Source organism: Prinia subflava, chromosome 25 (assembly GCF_021018805.1).
Source record: "Prinia subflava isolate CZ2003 ecotype Zambia chromosome 25, Cam_Psub_1.2, whole genome shotgun sequence".
In the NCBI taxonomy this organism is placed as follows: domain Eukaryota; kingdom Metazoa; phylum Chordata; class Aves; order Passeriformes; family Cisticolidae; genus Prinia; species Prinia subflava.
Window position 1 is genome coordinate 1,489,023 of NC_086271.1, and position 21,272 is coordinate 1,510,294.

Genomic DNA, 21,272 nt, shown 5'->3' on the forward strand with positions numbered 1-21,272 from the left:
TTTTGAAGATTGCATCATCTGTTCTAGAAATTCCCTGCAGCCCAGCACACTTGGAGTTTCCCTTCCCATTATTGGCCACTGTGGGTAGTAACAAAACAAAAAACCACTTGTTTTTTTCTTTTCCTTTTTCTCCTCATACCCAGATTATTTGGGGATAATTGGGAGGTTTTCATGTCTTCTGAGCAGTTAAAGAAAAGACTGCAAAAATGTAGGAAAATAACCAGGTTTTAGTTATATGAGAGTAAATGAAAGCAGAAGGAAGCCCAGGCAGTTATCTTACCTAATGAGACCTCTGAACAAACTTTAGCAGAAATGTAGAGGAGTCATTTCTGGAAAAAGTAAAACTGTGGCCCTAATTGTTGTGCGTACATGGGACTTCTGTTTTTGTCAAATGTTGCTTTACCCATCTTTAAGGAAAGGTGGCTTTTATATGAACCTTGCTGTTGGCACTTTCTGAACTTGAAGTTAGTCTTCAGCTACTGGACAGAGGGTACCTGGAGAATGGAAACACAATTTTATCATAGCAGCAAGCACCCATTTGGTTCTCAAACCATGTAGAGAGTGATGGGATAGTAGTGTACACAGAAACACAGGGCATAGAGTTATTTAGGTTGGAGAAGACTTTAAAGATCATCAAGCCCAACTGTTAATGCTGCCAAGTCCCCCATTAAACCATGTCCCTAACTGCCACATCTGCACATTTTTAAATATCTTCATATCTATCAGAATAGATGGTGGAAGCTAAAGAAAATACGATGTTGATTTTGTTCAGCTGATAAATGCTCTATTACTAAAGCCTCGACTCTGCTTTCCCACCCCACTTTCACTAAAAAAATGCAGTTCTTATTACTCTCAGAGTAGTTTTTTGTTTTTTTTTTTACTATAATGTTGAGAGAATAGCCGGAAAGTTGGAATGTTAATTCTTATTTCACTTACAAAAAGTAGTAATTAATAGTTTTCAATATCTCTCTTTCTCCAGGCACGCAAACAAATGGCCTGGACTTTCAAAAGCAGCCTGTGCCTGTCGGAGGAGCAATCTCTACAGCCCAGGCCCAGGCCTTCCTTGGGCACCTTCATCAGGTAAGAGAAGAGACATTTCAAACAGAGGAGACTCAGGCAGCTGTGAACACAGCTGCCCGGGTGTGTTCCACGTTCTCTCTTTCTGTGAATGATGGGGAATCATTTATTAGAACATAAATATGGGTACACCAACTGGTTAAAGAGCATGGATGGGAGAAAGTCCCAATTGTGGCTCTCACTTCATTGCATTAGGCTGCAGAACATGTCAAGATAGGGTGAGGCCTCTTTGGGAGAACTACAAATCACATTTCTGGGGACTTGAGGATGCCTAAATGTGGTGTAATTTTGAGTAGGTTTGTTCGTTTGTTTTGTTGTTGTTGTTTTAACCTTAATAGGTTAAATAACCTTAATAGGTTAAACCTTGCCATGTTTAAAGGCAAGACAAAATTTAAATTTTTTAAGAAACGATTGTATTGACCCAACAGCTGCCAAAGTTCCAAAACTGTCACTGTCTAGTTAAAAACACTTCAGTCTTTCAGATTAACTGGAAAGAAAGTTGATCGTACTTACTAAGCATATATGGCTTGTGAGGTTTTCTTTTTTTTACGAAAAATTTATTTCAGTGACCTGCTTGTCAGATGATATTCAGACTTCTAATACTATCCCTCTGTTCTGCTGCTGCTGTGTTTAGGGAATCAAAGCTGAACTTCAGATGCAGGCTGAAGCAAAATGGGGCATCCCTAGGTGAAGAGAAGTATAAGGGGCATTTTTTTGTAGTTTTTTTATCTGTTCGCACTTGATGTATGAAAACAAATGTCCTAATTTCTTTCCCTTCCTCTGCACCAAGTTAAACTTTAAAATACTGTACCTAATTGGATGACCTTGAATGTTTGAGGTCTGAGGTTGCACAGTTATTGTGGTATAATTGAAGTACTGAAGCTTTTATGCCCTCTTTTAAGAGCTCTGAACTGCCGTTTTATTGTATGGAACATTCCACACGTCTTGTCACATAATTGCAATTTTCCTAGCAGATTGGTTTATATAGGACCTAGGGAGTGCCACTGTTTGAATTTGCTGAACCAATAGGCTGTTGTAAGCTGCCTTTATGTGGAGAGAAGCTGACTAGTTTTTATGGCTTTAACATGGAGACAGATACAGCTGTTCTGCAGAATTCTGTGTGTTTGTTTTAGTCTTCATTTCATTATATAGATTGACCCAGGACAGTAACTGGGTTTTGCACGGTGCTTTATCCTGCTTTGGAATTTATTTATTTAAACGGTTGTCAGGATCTTTATAACTTCATGTTTGATAAAGTGTGATTCATTTCTTGAAACTGGTTCAAAGGAAAATCTCGGGTATTCTTTTATTCACCTGCAGGTGTGTGGGAATCTATTGTCAAACTGTCCTCTGCTAGTGAGGCTGCTGTTAGTGGGGTATTATTCAACCTTAACACACAATGCTTTGCTTTAGACTAATGCAAAATACTGGGCTGTAGACAGCGTTCAGGTACAGTTTAGTTTCTCATTTGGAAATGTTGGCTGTGTGGTGAAAGGGATGTTGAAAATGCATTCACAGAGATTTTCAGGAATATGCTGGCTGTACCTGAGCAACATACATTTGTAGTCTTTTATGTGGTGTTCTTGTAATTTTAAAGTATTATTTTGAGTGTATAGTTTGGATGGCAAGGCGGTGTTATTTAGGCTATTCTCTGCTGTTAATCCATGGTAAAAGCACAAATTACATCAACTGTGTCAAACTGTATTTTGCTTCTGACGAGAAGGGGCTTTTCTGGGAGTGTTTGCTTAGATGTAAATCATGCTTAGTATGTTCTAGTACCTTCATCTAAAGCAGTAGGAAATATTTCCAAGGTGACTCTTCCAAGGTTGCCTCTTTCAAATATTCAGTTATTAATTTTATGTACTGCAGTTTTTCCTATGCTTGGAAATATGTGGACTTTCTGTGTGGGGCTCTTCCATCTAGAGGCAAGAGTGCTACATTTTGCTTTGCTTTATTGTATCCTTACATGTCACCTGGTTTTCAAATGAGCAGTGGTTTTCAAATATGGCCAGAGATGGAATTCTCTACAGGCTGTTACTCTGACCTTTGAAAGTGTTGGTAATTAATTACATAGCATTCCTTCTATGTAACTAGGGGTGCTAGTAGAAACAAGGTGAGACTGATTCAAATGGGTTTCAGTCAATAAAAATATATCATTTTTTGTACAGAGGAAATCCTTATTAGAGATAAAAAAGCACTCCAAAAATCTCACTTTCTGAAGCACCCATTTTTCCTTGCTGCTCATCCACATGACCACCTTTAGGCCTGTTAATTACAAACATTGAATTCAAGTTTTAAGTATACCTGACTCAATACAGCCTTTGTAAAGGCTCTGGTCCTCTGTGTTGAGATCTTCTTTTCAGTGGCTGAGGGCTGCAAGCACTTGGATGGGTTAATTTGAGGGAGAGTGGTTATTCTCTGAGTTTGGTGCTGTGCACATGCTTGTTCGTGTCAGGAAGCTGGTGGGTGCAGTGTTGGGGTGAGACCCATTCTGAAATGGGACTAGGATGATGATGAGTAGAGCTTAATGCCCTGCCCTGAAACTTGGATTTTTCCAGCAGGAATAGGACTAGTTGGCCTGTCCACTCCAGTGTGCTCTGTTTGAGCTCCATCCATGGAAATATCTACATCCTTAGGCAGGGATACCTTCAGTGAGAGGTAGTTAAACAACATGGTGAGAGAGTCTTATGATTCTGGAATACAACCCCTATTCCACTGATTCAGGTGTTAGAGGGGCATGCGCTATTCTTGGGGTAATTTTTTGTTGGGATGCGGGTGGGGAGGTTGTTCTTTTTACATTATTAGTTTCCTGTGGATTCTACATTATTTCATTTCCATTTTTGCACTGTTGTAGGTCCAGCTCGCTGGAACAAGTTTACAGGCTGCTGCTCAGTCCTTAAATGTACAGGTAAAGACAGTTACCTTCTGCCACTCATCCTTCTCTCACCCCAAACAGTATCAGTAGAGATAGTTCTTAACCTATGATACACAACTCAGTTTTTTCAGTCTGACTGGTTTTGCAAGTGATAGATATGAAGGAATAACACTTTTACAACTGTAAATCGGGTTCAGGATTTGTAAGCATTCAGGCTCTGGAGTTGTTTAAAACATAGAGTGATCATAACTTAACTTTAGTCGGGTGTGGTGTCATGAAAACCTTAAAACTCCAGGAATATTTCATGTTCTTCTGTTTATTAACTTGCTTTAGACACGTAGCGAGTATTACTTTGCAATTTGTCCTTACTTCTGGTAACCAAATATAGGAATATAATGTAGCATTAACTGTGTAATATGGCTAGTTTAGACTGCTTGTGTAAATAACACACAGTGATTTCAAAGTCAGAGTAATTGTTGTTTAATAATGTACGTGAGACAACAAAGCAGCCAAACTTTCCTATGATGCTGAACACTTCAGTTTATCTGTTAACATTCTACTTCCTCTCTGTACTATATTAAGGGGCAAGGGATGCAGTTTTATTGAAAACTGGTTTCAGTATTGCTCGTTATTAAAGAATGGAGGTAGTGCATTACATGAAATGCAATAGAATGTGGACCCACTTATACATAATAACAATTTGGAAAGAAGAGGAGGTATAGTGACCTTCCTTTCTAAGAGGAAGGAGGCAGAAAATTGCCTTGGTTGCCATGGTAAACTTCCATCCCTGAGAGAGATGTTGGCAAACAGGCTGTATCTCCAGTGCAGAATGTTTACAGTCCTGCGCTGTAATTATCGCTCAATGACTGGCAGAATTAATCAGAGCCTTTATGTTAATTAGCCCGCTCTGCAGTCCCCAAAACAGGTGGTGGAAAATATGCAAATCTATGCAGAATTGTAATGTTCTGCATAACCGGTTTTAATTATCATAAAACTCTCTCCCCCTCTTCATGCACTTGCATTTTCTCCCTCATGGGTTCACAATTTCTTCTGTTTAAAAAAACAAACAACCAAACCACATAAATAAATTAAAATAAACTCGAATCTTTTAAAATACAGCAGTATTCAATTAAATAAATGCTTTGAGTATTTAAAAGGACCGTATATATTATATATTTTGCTGTCGGTTGAGAAACAGGTTGCTGTGGGTTGAGGATTTTTCAAAAAGGTTCCGTATAAGCCAACAATATGATGACTTAGAGGTACAGGACAGAGATAGAGAAAATGGAAACACAATCTCCTTTCCCTCGTTCCGTTGTTCAGGATTTTAGGCAATGAATAATTTTAACAACCTTCTCTTTCTCCATGGTGAAAGGTAGTGGCAGCTTCAGTTGCTTGGCATAAAATGAAGTGAGACCTGAAAATAATGCCAGAGAGTTACAGGAGACCAGAGAGTCTCTTTGTTTTGTTTAAACTGCATTACCTACAGACGTGTTTGAGCAATCATAGCTGAGATGGTGGGCACACAGAGCCATTGCTTAAACACACTCCTAAAATAAACCCAAGGGCTTTTTGTATGCAGATGAAAGATTTTTATTGTGCAGTGTTGAGATAGCAGCATTATCCATTAACATCTGTTTTACACTATAAAGAGCTGTATTTTTTTTTGACTAGTCTAAATCTAATGAAGAATCTGGGGACTCTCAGCAGCCAAGCCAGCCTTCCCAGCAGCCTTCAGTGCAGGCGGCCATACCCCAGACCCAGCTCATGCTGGCCGGAGGACAGATCACCGGGGTAAGAGTTCCCCAGGGATGCTGCAGTGCCACGCAGCCGGCACCGAGGGGCACTGCAACTTCCTTTAACCCAGCCAGGGATTTCAGGGGAAGTGGCAGCAGAAAATATTTTCCTAGAAAAACAAGCAGACCGGAATATCTGGGGTTTGTCGCTAAGTATTTGCTTCCAAACGACAACAGCAAAGAATTCTTTCTCTCTGTTCTCAGTATCCCTTTTGATTCTGCGAGGAAATTAAAACCTGTTGTTTTACAACGGTTACAAATAAGACAGTCACTGATGTCATAAAGAGGAATTTTTTTTTTTTTCAAGATTAAAATGATGCATGGGAGAACAAGACTGAATCTTATAGTTGGGTGAAGAACAAAAATTAGGGGAATTGTTAATTTTTCCCCTTCTCAAACACATTTCTTTTTAAGTAACTCTATTAGTACTTTCCTTAAGCCTGTTGAACCCTTTTGTTTTAACCTACTGATTTTGAGGGGTTTTTAATTGCAAAGCTTTGGAAGTAAATATGGGATAATTGTTGTTTTAGACTTTTCTGAATTGTTGTAAAGGCTTTCAGTCGTTTCAAAAAAGAGCAAGTTTTGTGAATGGGCTGGTTAAAGAATTGGCTTCCACATAATCAGCTTTGCAGTATAAGAGTTTGTATGTTAATAAGCTTAGGGCAGTTGCTCCAACAGTATGTTTATGAGTTGGAGTGTTAGGTTAGATCATCCCTACACTTGCATGAAATGACTTCTTAATCTCAGGCTCAGTTGCTAAATCTTCTCCTATGTTAGTATGTAAATAAACATCCTATTTAGTTTTCAGTTAAGCATTGAAAGTTTCAAAAGTGAGACTGTTTCAATGTGTTGTTAAAACCTGGCATATTTTATTATTTTTTGTATTCTCAGAAAATACTGGTTTGTTTTAATTTATGATTGTCTGCTGTAGTGAACCATTCAAAACTCCAGGCCTATGCAGATATGGGTTGTAGTAAATGTGGGCATCAAGATTCATTTACATGTAAAGGAGAGACTGCTGCCACCTGTTCCACAGAGATAATGTGTGTTTGGGAAAGGGAAGGGATGTAAAGTTGCCAACTCTATTCTATTAAAAAAAAAAAAAAAAGGGCAGATGGGGAGACTTGGAGGGAGACAAATGGAGCTCATGTTCTTTACTTATATCTTAGGGCATAATGGAAATGATGGAATATGGCAGGGATTCATGCTAATGTGAAGCAGCTGGGGCGTTATCAGTTTGTTCAGTAGCCATAGCCAGTATTCCTGCTTCACATTCATCTGGCTAATCACTTGCTGTTCTGCTGGGTGCAAATTTCCTTTCAACTCCTGGCAATACTGATTCTTTTCTTTCGCTTGCTACTTAATTGCTTTTTCCCTGAAACTGCTGGTAGAGTTATGAGGAAAACTTAGGAGCAGGGTTAGGTTGCGTAGGTCCCAGGAAGTGCAAATGTAGGTGGTGCTGCAGTTTGGTTTGTGTCAGGCCTGTGGTAGGTTGGTTCCCACACGGTGTTGAGTAGCCAGCTGTCCTTGGCCAGCCAGTGGAATAGCCCTAGGATTGCCTGCTTAACATAACTAGTTCTGAGCTGTCTAATGACTTTGTAGCTGAAGTGGCTCTTCCCGTTATTAATGGCTGTGTTTTCTAATTGTTTATAGCTCACGTTGACGCCAGCCCAGCAACAGTTATTGCTCCAACAGGCGCAGGCCCAGTTGCTGGCGGCTGCAGTGCAGCACTCAGCCAGTCAGCAGCACAGCGCTGCTGGTGCCACCATCTCGGCCTCTGCTGCGACGCCGATGACGCAGATCCCTCTATCTCAGCCAATACAGATTGCACAGGTGAGCCTTGAGGCTTGAGAGGGTGGAAAACAAAAGAGATTTTTGACTGGTTGCACCATTCCAATGAAATTCGTTGTTCCTCGCCCGGCGAGTTTCTTAGAGTCCTCGAGGGTTGGTAGTCTCTCCTCGTGCATCTTTGGAGGATGAGGTTGGAGTTTGATAGTCTTAGCAGGGAGTGTGTGCCAGCTGCTCCTCAGTTCCACTGGGCTTCTGAGGTTGTACCAGAATCTGAGTAGATGCTGGGTTTTCTGAATTGTCCTCCTTGTAGTTAGCGTGAGAAAGGAGAAAAAAGGGTGTGATAAGATGCCCACAGAAAGTGCACTTGTTGAGACCTGTATGGATGGGAAGTGATGCCTGTGTATCACAAAGGGTGCTGGTCAGACCCAAATGGTGCTTGTTAGAAGGAAAATGATAGAGCTGAAGAACAGCAGTTTGACTTGACCCATTTGTGTGCTGTTTTGGCTTGGTATTTAATGCTGGGAGTTCAGGGGCAAGGAATGGGCACTCCTGTGTGTCTGGAGCAAAACTTGGAGTATGAGTCTGGTGTTGGAATCTGTCCAGTCTCATGGTCTGGTACTAAAGACTTGTTAGTTCTGAAGAGCTGCTTGCTGTGGATGTTCTGCTTACTAGAAGCAGTAAGGAACCTCCTGGATCTTCCAGGACTGGCTTAATTCAGAGTGCACTACCTCTGTGCTTAGTGTTATTAGTGTGGAAAACCCTCGGACTTGTGGACAAGGATAATCAAATGTGCAGCTTAGACATCTTCAGTACTACGAGTAGTGATTGTCTTGCTCATGCTGAGCTCCATCTTTCCATAGATTAAAGTTCTTGCTACATAATATCAGTTTTATTAGTCTACCTGTGCAAAGTGTGTGAGGTATGTAATCTTCAAAGTTGCTGCTTCATAGAAGGAGCAAGTTCTTTAAGACTGTCTAATGCTTTCTGTTCAAGCTATTTTCTCTTGCATTCAGCTGGGATGAAGTCTCTAAAAAGTGAATATGAGGTCTGATTAAGGACAAGAATGGAAATATTGCAATTGTCTATGAAGTCCAGTGGTCAAGTTTTCAATCCTTTACTGTACGAGTCCACTAGCTGAATAACAGCCTAGCTGTGCTATCAGATTTTCATAGCTGAAGTGACAAACTTTGGTGGTGTTGGCCTAGAAGTTCTGACCTCTCTGTCTGTCCCTAGAGAGGCCAGAGTGGTGCCAGCCTGTTTTTAAAAGGCCAGTGCTGACGTTGCTATGTTGATGAGATTCCTCCCACTGAAGCTCTTGTTGCACTGTGAGAAGTCACGTCACCAAATAACACCTTTTTTAGCAAAGGATTCCTCTTCACTGGCATGATAGGGAGATGACTGAAGGATGTAGCATTCCAGAAAACTTGTAATTCTCAAGATCATATCTTAATTTTGTTAAGACTGTCTGTAGGCAGTAATACAGACAGATTTCACGAAGACAATGGGGAATGTCCTTGTCAAGGAAGTTGTTGGTTATAGTTTCTGACATCTTTCCATTCACCTGTCACAGTTCCCATTTGATGGGATGTGAGTCTTTTAACATATATGTAACCAACCCACAGGTGTGTGCCTCTCCTCTTCCAGATGTGCAGCTTAAGATAATGAGGTTTGCCTCACTGAAGTGTGGTGGCCTAAAATTTCCTATTAACAAAATCTGCACCTTGAACTGTCTGGCCTTAGGTTTGTCCAAGCCACCAGAGCAGTGGATACCAGTGTGGTGCGTGTGAGATGTTTCTAATCCTGCTCTCCCACCTCGCTGTGAAGATCTGAAAATGTGTGAAGCATTTACAATTATTAGTTTTGTACTGGCTTTTTCTCCAGAACTTAGAAAATCTTCAGAGAAGTGTTTGAGAGGACTTGAAAAGATCAGGCATGTGCTGTCAAACAAGAGTTTCTGAAGGCAGCATTGTCTGATTTGTGCACATGAGTGAGCTAAAGGCTCTCTGAAAAATAGCATGTTATCATGCAGTTGCCATGTGTAGAACAAATTAAAGTTGTACTTGTTTTCCGACGTTTCTAATTACTTAAATGTTCGACTTTACAATTAATGTCTTTTAGGGTAGGTTATTTGATACATAAATAAGCTTGGTTTAATCTTGTAAACTGCTCCTTATGATGAAAGTGCAGGGCATAAATTGTGCAGGTGTTGGATATAATTTGAAGTACTTATGGAGAACTTCTACCATCTAGGTTCATAGGGAGATAGCACCATGCTTTTTGATGCATCTTGGCAAGGATTTGTAAGCAGTGCTCAGCTTTGTTTGTGTTGCTATTGTAAACATATAGCTGATTATACAAATAGCTGAGTGTTTGTTTTAATTGATGATTTTTGAATAATTGATTAACTGGCAGGTCTCTGCAGCAGGGGGATTACCATATTTATTTTAATTAACTAATTGCAAAAGCATGACTTCTTAATGTGCACTGCAGTTCACATAAGGTATCTGCTGCAGCAGCCTGGTGAGGAGCTCGTGCTGCTCCTGGATTGACGGTAAACAAGTTGTGTATCAACTTCTGGGGTTCTTTATAAACTTCCTTGTTTTCAGGATCTATGCTCTGTATGTCTATGATATAAATCTCAAAATGACACAGATACATAAGTTTGTGCTGAAGCTGTAATTGGAAATAATGGCATTGAATTTAGAAATTCAGATGATTTTTTTTAAAATAAAACCAAAAAATCTTCCTCATAGCACGACATAGCACTTGACAGATTATTCTGCTGGGGTAGCATTAGGATTGTTTTGATCTTTCTAAATTGCTAGGCAGCTCCAGAAGACATGCATGCCTTCCTGAAAGTCTTTCCATCTCTTTCTATGTGCTTGTGCTAGCATACAGATTTTAACACTGAGGAAAAAAAGATCAGTATAGGAAAACAGTGTCAGGTTTGTTCGTGTGGTTGCTATTGGGAGATTTATTGTAATGGTATAATTAACTAAATAATAAAACTTTCCCTAGGTGGAAATAAAGTTGGATTTCAAATGCATTTGAGAGGCTGGTAGGGCTATTTAGGAGTGATTAGCCTTGGAGGCATCATTTTCATTTTGCGTTGCAGAATTATATTTCTGTATTTAAACAAGACTTAGCCAACATACCATTTACCAAGGCAGATGCACAGAATAAGATTGCTTATATCAGTTATCCCTGAGGCCTCAATTTAAAAACAGTTTTCTCATATTAAAGTGTAAGAGCCTGATGATAAGAGCTGTCATGTCTTAGCTGGGTAGCCAGTGTTATGAATACTGTAGTCTTAAACAAAAAGCTCTCCTCCTTTGATCTTACAGATACACTGCTACTGTTTCTTTGTATTCTTTCTTGCATGTAACTCCATCCTCTGTGAGGTGCTTCAAATCATGTGAGATCTACTTGGTCATCTGGGGTGATTTCATTTGTTTGCTTTTGATTGGGAGAGGTCCTTAACCTACCTGTTTTTCCATTGATACTTTTTTTTTCTACAGTGTGTTCTCAGCTCTTCCTTTTGTGTTTTTGGGTTTTTTTCGTATCTACCTCTATTTTCATCCTGCAGACTCTCTTTATTTCCTTTCCTCTGCCCAGTGTTCACAACCTGAGTCAGGCTGCCTAGCTCTTTCCATTTCTATTTTCAACTCTGCATCCAGTCCTCACATCCATTCCAGTATGAGCCCCCTCTGAGCTGGAGGGCCAGCACAATCTGCAGAGCTAACCAGCTGAGCATTGAAAATCAGTGAATGAATGAGTGGAGATCCATGTCATGTTGAGCTCAAGAAGAGGTTTTGGTAGCAATTCTGACCAATGTGATATTAGCATATGAAGTCATAAGAAACATGGAATTCCAGGATAGTACTGGAGCAGTTATCTCTCTCAAGAAGGAAATTTGCCTTGATTTCATAGGAATGGTTGCATTATTTCTGCAATTTTCTGAAAGAATGCAATACTGCTGACTTTAAAACCACTTTTTTCCTCATGGGCACCTTTTAAAATTTTACCATTCTCTTATAAAATGGAAGTTTCCCTTTCTTAAGGAGCGTTGCCTGATCAATCCATCTGGTGTCTGTCTACCATGTTATTACACTGCATGCTTTTGACTTATCAGGGCTAAGTAGCCCAAGTGATTGATGGCCAGTGTCTGTGTAATTCAGGTTAAGTAGTCGTTTTCTTATAATGCCTGTCTATGGTCTCATAAATCAGTGGACTCTCTATTTTTTCCTCTCCCTAGTCTTCCTTTCTGACATTCCCTGCCCCTGATCTCCAGAAGGAGATTGTTGCAACTTCCAAGTTACAGTTTTAACAGATTGAAAATAACGTAAGGTCACAGATAACAGCATTGTGTAAGAAAGTTGTTCTCCTTGCCAGTCTGTCTTGACTTATCTCCAAATCCACTGCTGGCAGTGAATGGCCTCTCCCATCCTCTGGCTGAGCAGGTTGTGGGAGTGCTCAGTCCAAGGAGCAGCTTAAGGAGCAGCTCTTTGTTCCTCTGGTTCACTTGAACTCAAGTGTGTTTGGGGCTGTGTGAGAATGAGCAGCTCCAGGCAGCCACACCAGGCACCGCTGCACCTGAACACGGTTCCTCTGCAAACAGGGGCCTGAAAAACTCCCCTAAAACAGAGCTTGGGGGGAGTCTTCTTGTCTGCTTGGTTTGGTCTGTGTAACGGGAGGTTGCAAGTGTGGGGAGTATTTATTTCAGATGTTTTTCTACCTGTTTGGTGAGTATTTTGAAACAGATTGTTCATGGAAAGATGGAAAAATCTAAAATGTGTGTAGATAGTTTTCATGGATTACCGCTGTTATGTTGGCTTACTTCACAGTGTGTTTAAATTTCAGTTGCTCTTGTTATGGTCCTGTTTGGAGATGAAAAGAAAAAGGGGGAACAATTAGGGGGAACTTCTAAGCAGCTCTCTGTGTTTTCATTCTCCAGCTAAATGTCAAGCTGAAGCATTTTTCTTGAAAATTCAGTTTCTCAGAGATTAACATTTTACATTGAGACCTGTCATTTAATTATAGAAAATTAATAGTCCTGAAAGGTTTAAATACGTAAAAGTAGGGTTCTACAATAATGCAGTGTTTTGGATTATTCCTTTTAGCCTTTCATTATAGTCATATCTGTTAAGCTTATTGTAATTTGTTTCAGAACAAATCAAATATATTTACTAATTGAATTAGCTACTTTCTGAAATTTGAACTGAACAACCAGAGTGCAAACAAGGAATCTGTAATATTTTGCTTTCCTGTTGTTGATTTAAATGGTAATTTCAGACTATTGTTACAAAAATAAATAGCTCCCAGCTAATATGCTTGATTTGTAGCAGAGATCCATTCTCAAAAAATAAGTTTGAGAGATCTTTGTGCTGTTAAGTCTAATGTATTTGAAAACTCCTGAATTTAGGAGGAAGGGAGATTGATTTGTTTGTTTTGATTATAAAGCAGAACAGTTCTGGATATACTTTGCAAAGTTATTAAGTAAATAGCTTCAGTTTTATGAATGAGAGTGAAATTCAAATTGCCATTCTAAAGGATATTTGGTAGCAGGACTTCTGCTGTGTTTGACATCCAGTTTTATCTCTAAATGTTAGAATGTAGCTGGCTGATAGGAAATCTTGTGTTGGGAATCATTGCTGACTTAAATGTCTAACACACAGCTCTTTCTTTTCTTTTTTCTTTTTCTTTTTTTTTTTTTCTTCTCTTTTTCTCCTATTTTTTCCTTTTTTTTCTTTTTTCCCCTTTTTTTCTTTTTTTTTTGTCCTTTCTCTTTTTTTTTCCCCCCCTTCCCGTTTCCTTAAGGATTTGCAGCACTTGCAGCAGCTTCAGCAGCAGAATCTCAACCTGCAACAGTTTGTGTTGGTGCATCCAACAACCAACTTGCAGCCAGCACAGTTCATCATCTCACAAACGCCGCAGGGGCAGCAGGGTAAGTGCTCCTTGCCACACACACAAGCTGATCATACATAGGGGTTTTTAGGGGAGAAAGGGGGACTCAGGTGGTTCATCCCAATGCCCAGCCTTCTCCCAGGCAGTGGCTCCCAGCCAGCTTTTCCCCCTAGGTTTATATCCTGAGTATGAGACCACATGGTGTGGAATGTCCCCTTGGCCAGTTTGGGTCAGCTGTCATGGCTCTGTCCCTTCCCAGCTTCTCCAAAATCCAAATCACAGCACTGTACCTGCTCTTAAGAAGAAAATTATCTCAGTCAAAAGCAGGACAGACTGGGAAAAGATGACAAAATCAAAAGTCCTTTTGGGAGTTTGGAAAAGTACTTAAGCTTAAAGAGGGCACAGTGAATTTTGTCATAAACTGAAATAATAATTAACACCTTGGGAAAAGAGCTAGAGGGCTGGATTTGTGTAGCAGCTCTTACAATAATATTTTGGCAATGCACTGGGTATGACTTACATCCAAAGACAGAGGAGGCAGGCGTAGGTGGTGCTGTGTCAGCCCAGTGAAGTTGTTGTACAGCAGCTTTGCTCTCAGGACTGATGTGTTCAGGCTGCAATGCATCACGGTGCCGACTGCGCCCCGTTCGTCGATGCCCACGGAAAACTGCATTTAGCCATGGCTTCTTATGCTGATATACACCAATGGCCTTTTTCCCCCCTTTCTCTTCTACATGAACTCTACTCCGTTGTTCAGGTCTGGTAATCCAAAGATTCTTGCTCAGAAGGCAAATCCTGTTATGCTTGAAGAGTCCTGCAGAGCTTGGCTGTCCTGTAAAGCAGCTCTTTGCACCTCATTTTCTTGTGTTCCTTTCAATTTTTTCATGCATCATTCCTTCTTAAATACTATGACTTGGATAGAACTGGCTTTCCATTAGGCTGAAGGGCTCTTACAGTCTGAATGCTCTCACATTTGAATAAAAGGTTAGTCAAAATTACCTTCTTTTTAATAGTACTTGATTTAGGAGAGATTTTATACCAGCAGTGGTAGAAAATGGCTAAAGGGCTATTCATGGAAGCATTTAGTGATGTACTGCTTTCTTAAAATCAAGCAGAACTTGTAAACTTAACATACTGTGCTAGAAGAAATCAAACCACTAAAATTTAGTTCAAGAATTCTTCAAAATAGGTTCTTGTTTTGTGTTTTTTTAAATAAAATCTTTTAAGAAAACAGCAAGCTCAAAAGCGCTGTTTTGAAAACCTCATTGGTATTGATGTCTGCCTACATTTTTCACCTAAATTCTGCTGCTTTTCTAAAATTCCTCTGAAGATATTTTACAAAAAGGAAAACTAAGAGAAGCAAATTGTATTCGTCCCCCAAAAAGAGTTGTTTGCATTACAGAAGGAAAGCAAAGCTTTCTTGTTTGTTTAAAATCTCCTGGAGCAGAATAAGTATTAGATGAGATTTTCATAGTACCTTTTCCAGAGGCCATCTCCTCAAAATTATTTCTTCGCTACAATTTAAGACCTGCATATTGCTGTCATCAGTGACATCAAGTTTTACTGGTAATGTGCAGCCTGGACAACTGAATAGCTCAAAAATGTAGGAAGATTTATATGCTGAATTCTGACCATAGGCCATTAGTGTGTGACAACCTTCCAAACTGAAATGCTTGAATAGGTCTCATTTTCTTCATGAGCACTCAATGATAAAGCAACATGTATGTCATGATACCCCTTATATCACTTTTTGATGGGTTTTTTGCAGTATTTCATGGTTATTGTTAGAAGATCTCAAACAGTACATTATTATTTATGAGAAAGATTGAGAAAGTGTATGTTTTTATTTTGTTATTTGCTGTTGCAGCTGACTTTTCCATGTTGTTCTTGTCCTATTGCTCCATTAGTCAACTTCATAAAATAATAAATATTCTGAAGAAACTAGCATAGAGTTTTCTTCAAAACCAATGGCATTCATATTTTTTTGATGCTTCATTGGTACTGCGTGAAGCTTTCTATATGTACACATTTAATAGCAAACATAAAATTCAGATTTGTGTATGGATTATGTATTCTGGAAGAAATTTCTTGCTTTAGAGACTACGCTACATATTTTGTGCATGCCATGTAGTCATGTAAATGAGAAACACTGTTTTTGAACAAGAAGGGTTTAGAGGGAAATAAGTGAAGAATAGCGTATCTAAACAAGATTGTCAAAGATGTAAACATTTGGTGAAGAAAAATGTTTTTCCTGAAGAGGCAAAAGGGTACAGAGAAATGCAGTCATCAGAAGTTGTATTTAGATTCTTGAAGGGGTTGAACATCGTGAACTGAGATCCAACTTTTGGAAAAAATTAAGAAATTCAATACCTAAAATATTAATCAATAATCAAGATGTTATTCTACTGTCTTTCTTCAACACACACATTATAGCTCCCAGCAGCAGATAGGAAATTTTCCCCACAAATCCACTGCCATATGTCTAATGTAGTCACCTTCCTTTTCACACAATTTCTGGGTATTTAGGGGCTTATATGAAATAAATTTTAAAGTTCCTATTTTTCATGGCTGGTAATTGATAACATCATAACTGAAGAAATTGTTTCAGACCTCAGTAGATATGCAGAAGATTGAATGGAAATAGAAATTTGTAACGTTTTCTTATTCAGCTCAACTGTTGTTCATATTATTGTTGAAATCACCAGCAGGAATGTAGCACCTTGTAATGTCTTTATACCTCTTGTATCTGTTCTTGTATCTAATAGAGCTGTCTCTAAAATAATCAATTTAAGATCCCTTACTACAATTAGAGCTGCTTCTTAAAAATATTACCCTCATCAGGTGACTGTTCACCTTTTTACTCATGAGATATTGCTAATACAAATCGTATCAGTAAAAATCTGAATGGAGGGGGAAATGGTGCTGCATTTAATATAAATTAATCTTGCAAACAGGAGTTGTTAAGATTTAAGCACAGACTGTATCACAATGAGATTTAGAAATTGTACTTACAAAGAAAATATCCAGAAAGGCAAATGTGGAGGACAAGCTACTAATTAGCTATAAACATCGAAACTGGGTCTACCTAGTCTCAAGTTACTGCTATTTATTATTAAAGACTATCTTTATGATTTTTTTATTGTAAAGTTGTCTGGGCCAAATCCAGTCCTGTTTTCTTCTTTCATACATGTTATGCAGACTTTGAGACCTCACTCATGTGGAAGTCATTGTAATGGCTTTTGTCTTGCAAGCTATCTTCCAGTGAGAGGATGAACAGCTTTGGCAGAGATAAAGCAGTCAAGTTCTTACATGAAAAAATTCACTCTTTGGGGAGATCAGTTTGGGATGAATTATGTATTATGCTTCTGGGCCAACTTTTTTAAAATTATGCTGAAAAAGTCTGTGCTTGAATGTTTGTTTTATCTTTGTTTAATTTTAGATAGAACTGAACCCCAGATCAGTCCTAGGGGACTCTTGGCTGGCAGGAAGAATTTTTTGGCTTGGAGCATTATTCATGCTCCTCTTAGACATTACAGGAAAAATTCTGAATTACGATAGATATATTTACTACAACTATTAAAAAATTAAATGCCTCTAAACTATCATACTTTGCATAGATCCTTACCTACCTCCATGCAGCCGTTGTGTTAGAGTGCCACATAGGTGACTTGAGTGCCATATTTAATGCAATAATATCCCTGTGCTCTTAAAACCCAGGGCAGAGGGTTAGGAATACGACCTCTGTAAAGTATACAAGTACAATAGCAGCTTTTATAGGTTCAAAAAAATCATGTGAGATGGAAGGGACCTCTAGAGACCAGGTAAAATTGTTCAAAGCAGGTCCAGTTACAGCAGCTGTTCAGTGCCTCAGCCAGTTGAATTGAACATGTCCAAGAATGGAGTTTCTGCAACATTTTCAAGTACTTGCCCAAGAGTTGACTGCTGTCATGTTAAAAAAAAAAATTGTTTTCCTATATCTAGTTGGAGTTTTCCATATTCCGATATCCACTGCATCTCATTACAGTGTACCCTCGAGCAGAGTCCATTTCTGTCTTTGAAGAAAGCAGTAGGATCTCACCTTAGGCTTCCCATCAGGCTGAAAAAACCAGCTCACTTACCCGTTCCAGCCTGTTAGCCACCCTGGTGGGCCCTGAATGTACAAAATCCAGGACAGCCTTGTGCCTTGTCCTGGGAATCCCAAAGCTCAAAATCCCAAATTCTGAGCAATCCCAAGGCTGACAGCAGGAGCCCAGCTGTGGTGCCACGGGTGCCAAATGAAGTGGGAGAAGCACAACCCTTGCCCTGCTCGCTGCACTCCTGTGAGTACAGCCCAGGATGTGGTTGGCTGTCTCAAAAGGGCACACTGCCAGTTCATGTTCAGCAGGTTGTCCCCCAGGACTTTTTCTTGTGGGACTGCATTCCAGCCAGCCAGTGCCCACCCTGTACTGTGGCACAGAGTTATTCCAGCCTTCTCCCAAAACACTGTATTTTCCTGCATCAATCTTCATGAGGTTTCATTTGTCCAGCTAGTCTAGACCCTGGCTTCTGGCCTGTTGAGCACTTCCCCATCTTTGGTATTGTCCACAGACCTGCTGAGATTATATTTTGTTCCATCAGCCTTCTTGGTAATAAAGATCTTAAGCAGTACTGGTGCCAGTATGAGTCTTTAAGGAGCAGCAGTGTTTGAAATGCCAGGATCTCACCAGGTGCCTAGAAGATGTGGGTTTACTTAGAAAAGGCAGTGCTATGTGCTCTGTCAATGAAGTCACTGAAGTTATTTTGGACCTCAGTGATTCCTTCTCAGAAAAGGAATGAAGGACAAGCTTAGACTGGTTCAAGTCATGTTGTAAAAGAGCACAATTGCAGCTGCCCACCCGTGAGAGCCAAGGAGTGCCCAAAGTGTGTTCATGCCAGCTGCCTGAAAAGGCTGTGATCAGGAGGAGAGACACGTTCCCAACCAGCCCAGCTGCTTTCCCCATCTCCTGATCATTGCTTCAGTCAGCTGCAGCTTGAACTGACTCGTTCCATCTCCAGTTTCTGCCTTCACCTTGTGTCAGCACCTCTTACATAGGATACAGTGATGTAAAAACAGAGTAGATTAAACATGTTCAGGTTATTTTATGCTGATAATTCCATGATAATTACCTCAGACCATGTGATTGAGAATAAAATTAGGAAGAGTGTAGTCATCTTGTGTTCTTTAGCAAAATTGTTAATGCCAGAAAAACATCCTCTGGGATTTCTCTGGGGACAAAAAGTCACAAAAGGCCAGTCCTAATTCCTCTGATTGCAGTCATAAGACAAATCAGTAACTTGTAATCGATGTTGCTACCAGTGGACTAGAACTCGATGTCGTCACTGTCAGCTGCCTGGTTTTTGCTTCATTGTTGGTCAGCCACTCTGTAGTGACAGTGTGATGGGTTTGCCCCTCTCTCTTTTCAAGCTGTCAGTTTAAAATTCACTATCACCGAATTAAGGTCAAAAACTCTACACTTAGAGGTGACTGTTTACTAATTAATATTTAGATTTGGGCAGCTAAATTCATCTTTCAAGTGAGCAAATATTTGCTCTGTAAAAAGCAATGTGTAGCTGTAGTAGGTGACTGTCTTGGAAGTTCCTTGAGCAGCACTGTTCCCTCACTGTGGCTTTTCAAAAGCACAGCTGGAACACATTTACAAAAAAAGCAAATTTACATCGTTGTCTGTGTTATCCTGTTATGCTACATAAGGAGCTGGCTGTATTCTGTAGGTCCTGAGCATCTTGATAACAACACATTCTTTTTAAAATACATATTCAGCTCTTTGTTAAACAAAAACCAAGTATCTCTGTCAGATGATAGTTCTTCTGTGCTTGTGTCTCCCTTACTGAGGACACATTTTTCTCCTTCTTAACCATGGTAATCCCTCTTTCCATGTCTCCTGTGGCCTTAACCTTGCATAAACCATCCAGTTCTTCACTCAGTATTTATCAAGTCCTAAATTCTGTTTCCCCTGCCTTTATTCTGCTAAGAGGTAGATCAGGCAGCTGATGATGTTGAAGTTAAGTGGTACATAGTTGATGGTGGCAGAGCAGTTCATCCTGATTTTAGGGACTAGGTATATTGAAGTGTAAGTTTAATTAGTCAGATTCTTAAATTACTGCAGTGGAAATTGATAGTTATAGCCAGGAGGTACCTAAAAAATAACAGTTAATATTTCTCATAGTAAAATCAAGGCATTTGACTAACTGTAGGTATATTTTTGTCAAGATTCTGTCCCTTAAAAATAGGTATATTTTTGCATTAGAAATGCAAAAAGAAAAAATATAGGTAAAATATTTCTAGTTAGAATATTTAGATGAAGGCATGTATCTCAGTTTCCTCAGAGATTTAATAAACTGTACAAATAGTGGACTGTAAGGGAATTTATTTGTAGATTGACAGCATATTATACATATTGGTTCTATCAATTGCAGCTGTTCTTTGATGTTGTCACCTTTTATAGTAGCAGAGTTTTCCTATATTCAGTATAGTGTTTATTCTATCTGTTAAAATTGAGCAGTGTTCAGTATCTTACCTAAACTTTAATTCCAATTACTTTTCCAAAAGATTCCTACTTTATTTGACCCAGGAGGGAGTTATCTAGCCTTGTTGTGTCTTCTGGTGTGGTCTGCTTAAGTCTGCCAGAAAGCTTCCTTTGTGTTAGGCAGCTGGCACAGGGTGGTTTGGAGGGGAAGGAGGGTGATCAAGAAGCCAAGTTTGTGAGTTTGATTAGTATTCAGTTGTTGAATTTGATCCCATTAATGCTCAGTATTTTTTTATGGCTCTGCAATTCTTGGTCAGCTCTTGGTTACCAGAAGAGGTGTATCCAAACTCTGCATGCTGAAAGGGGCAGTAAAGGATTCCTGCACACAGAATGGGAATGGTTTAGATCATTTTAGATCATTACCAACTCTTTCTGCAGAGGAGATGCACACACACTTTTCCACTCTTACCCTCCCATCATCACTTACATTTCAGAGAAATGCAAGAGGATTTTGGGCTGAAAACTCCAAAGTCTGAACATATCTATGCAAGGATGAAACAAAAGCTCACATCTCAATTATTTTTTGAAGTTTCAGTCGTTTGGCAAGAGCCTTGTTTTACCTCATTTCATGTTTTAGTGGTTTTGAACAGCAAACGCTTTTCTCTCTCCAGGTCTCCTGCAAGCGCAGAATCTCTTAACGCAACTACCTCAGCAAAGCCAAGCCAACCTCCTGCAGTCTCAGCCAAGCATCACCCTTGCCTCGCAGGTCAGGCTTTTTCCTACACCTCATGACTTGCTTTGAGGGGATTTAAACCATGCCAAGTGAATGGACCCTTTGTGTTAGTTACCTGAATAGATGTTGTAGCTATGATAGTGAATTTGTCTTTCTAGATAGTTCAGGTTAGTGGCTCCCACCCCAACGTGCCTCCTTCTGGTTTTAACATTCTAAAGTGGGTTTTTAGCTGGAAATTTTCATGATTGATACCTTGAGTTAATGGCACTAAAGCAGTGTTTGATTTCCTGTAAGGTTTTCTTGGAAATTCAGAGGAGTGAGGTGTGTGCTCCTCAAAAGCTCCAAAAGGGGATTACTGACAAGTCTCTTTCTGAAGATTGCAGTGGTAGTCTATCTTTTTTTTAGTGTACTTATTTTGCAATCACTGCTTGAGTCATTGCCAGTCCTACAGTTATCATCTGTGAAACTGAAGAGATTGTTAGAAATGAAATATTTGAATATTCTGATAGATGTATATTAAAACATTAGAGCGCTGTGATGAAGTTTTCAGACTATAAGAAAAGCAATTTTAAGGTTGCATGTGCCTGTAAATT

At 39.5% G+C, this 21,272-nt stretch overlaps 1 protein-coding gene across 9 annotated transcripts in view; it reads left to right on the plus strand.

Moving 5' to 3' along the window:
- The window catches only part of POU2F1 (POU class 2 homeobox 1), a 110,252-nt gene that overhangs the window by 65,315 nt on the left and 23,665 nt on the right, over window positions 1-21,272 (plus strand). For 3 of the 9 annotated variants that reach the window (XR_010083045.1, XM_063419462.1, XM_063419464.1), the window contains exons 3-8: window positions 980-1,080; window positions 3,932-3,985; window positions 5,627-5,746; window positions 7,402-7,581; window positions 13,357-13,483; window positions 20,618-20,712. Coding sequence is in view for 8 of the 9 variants with exons in the window: in XM_063419462.1 (XP_063275532.1) it covers window positions 980-1,080; window positions 3,932-3,985; window positions 5,627-5,746; window positions 7,402-7,581; window positions 13,357-13,483; window positions 20,618-20,712 (677 nt within the window). In the remaining variant the exon portion in view is untranslated. The remainder of the gene's footprint in view (window positions 1-979; window positions 1,081-3,931; window positions 3,986-5,626; window positions 5,747-7,401; window positions 7,582-13,356; window positions 13,484-20,617; window positions 20,713-21,272) is intronic. The other 6 variants (XM_063419463.1, XM_063419465.1, XM_063419466.1 and 3 more) reach the window with 6 other exon arrangements.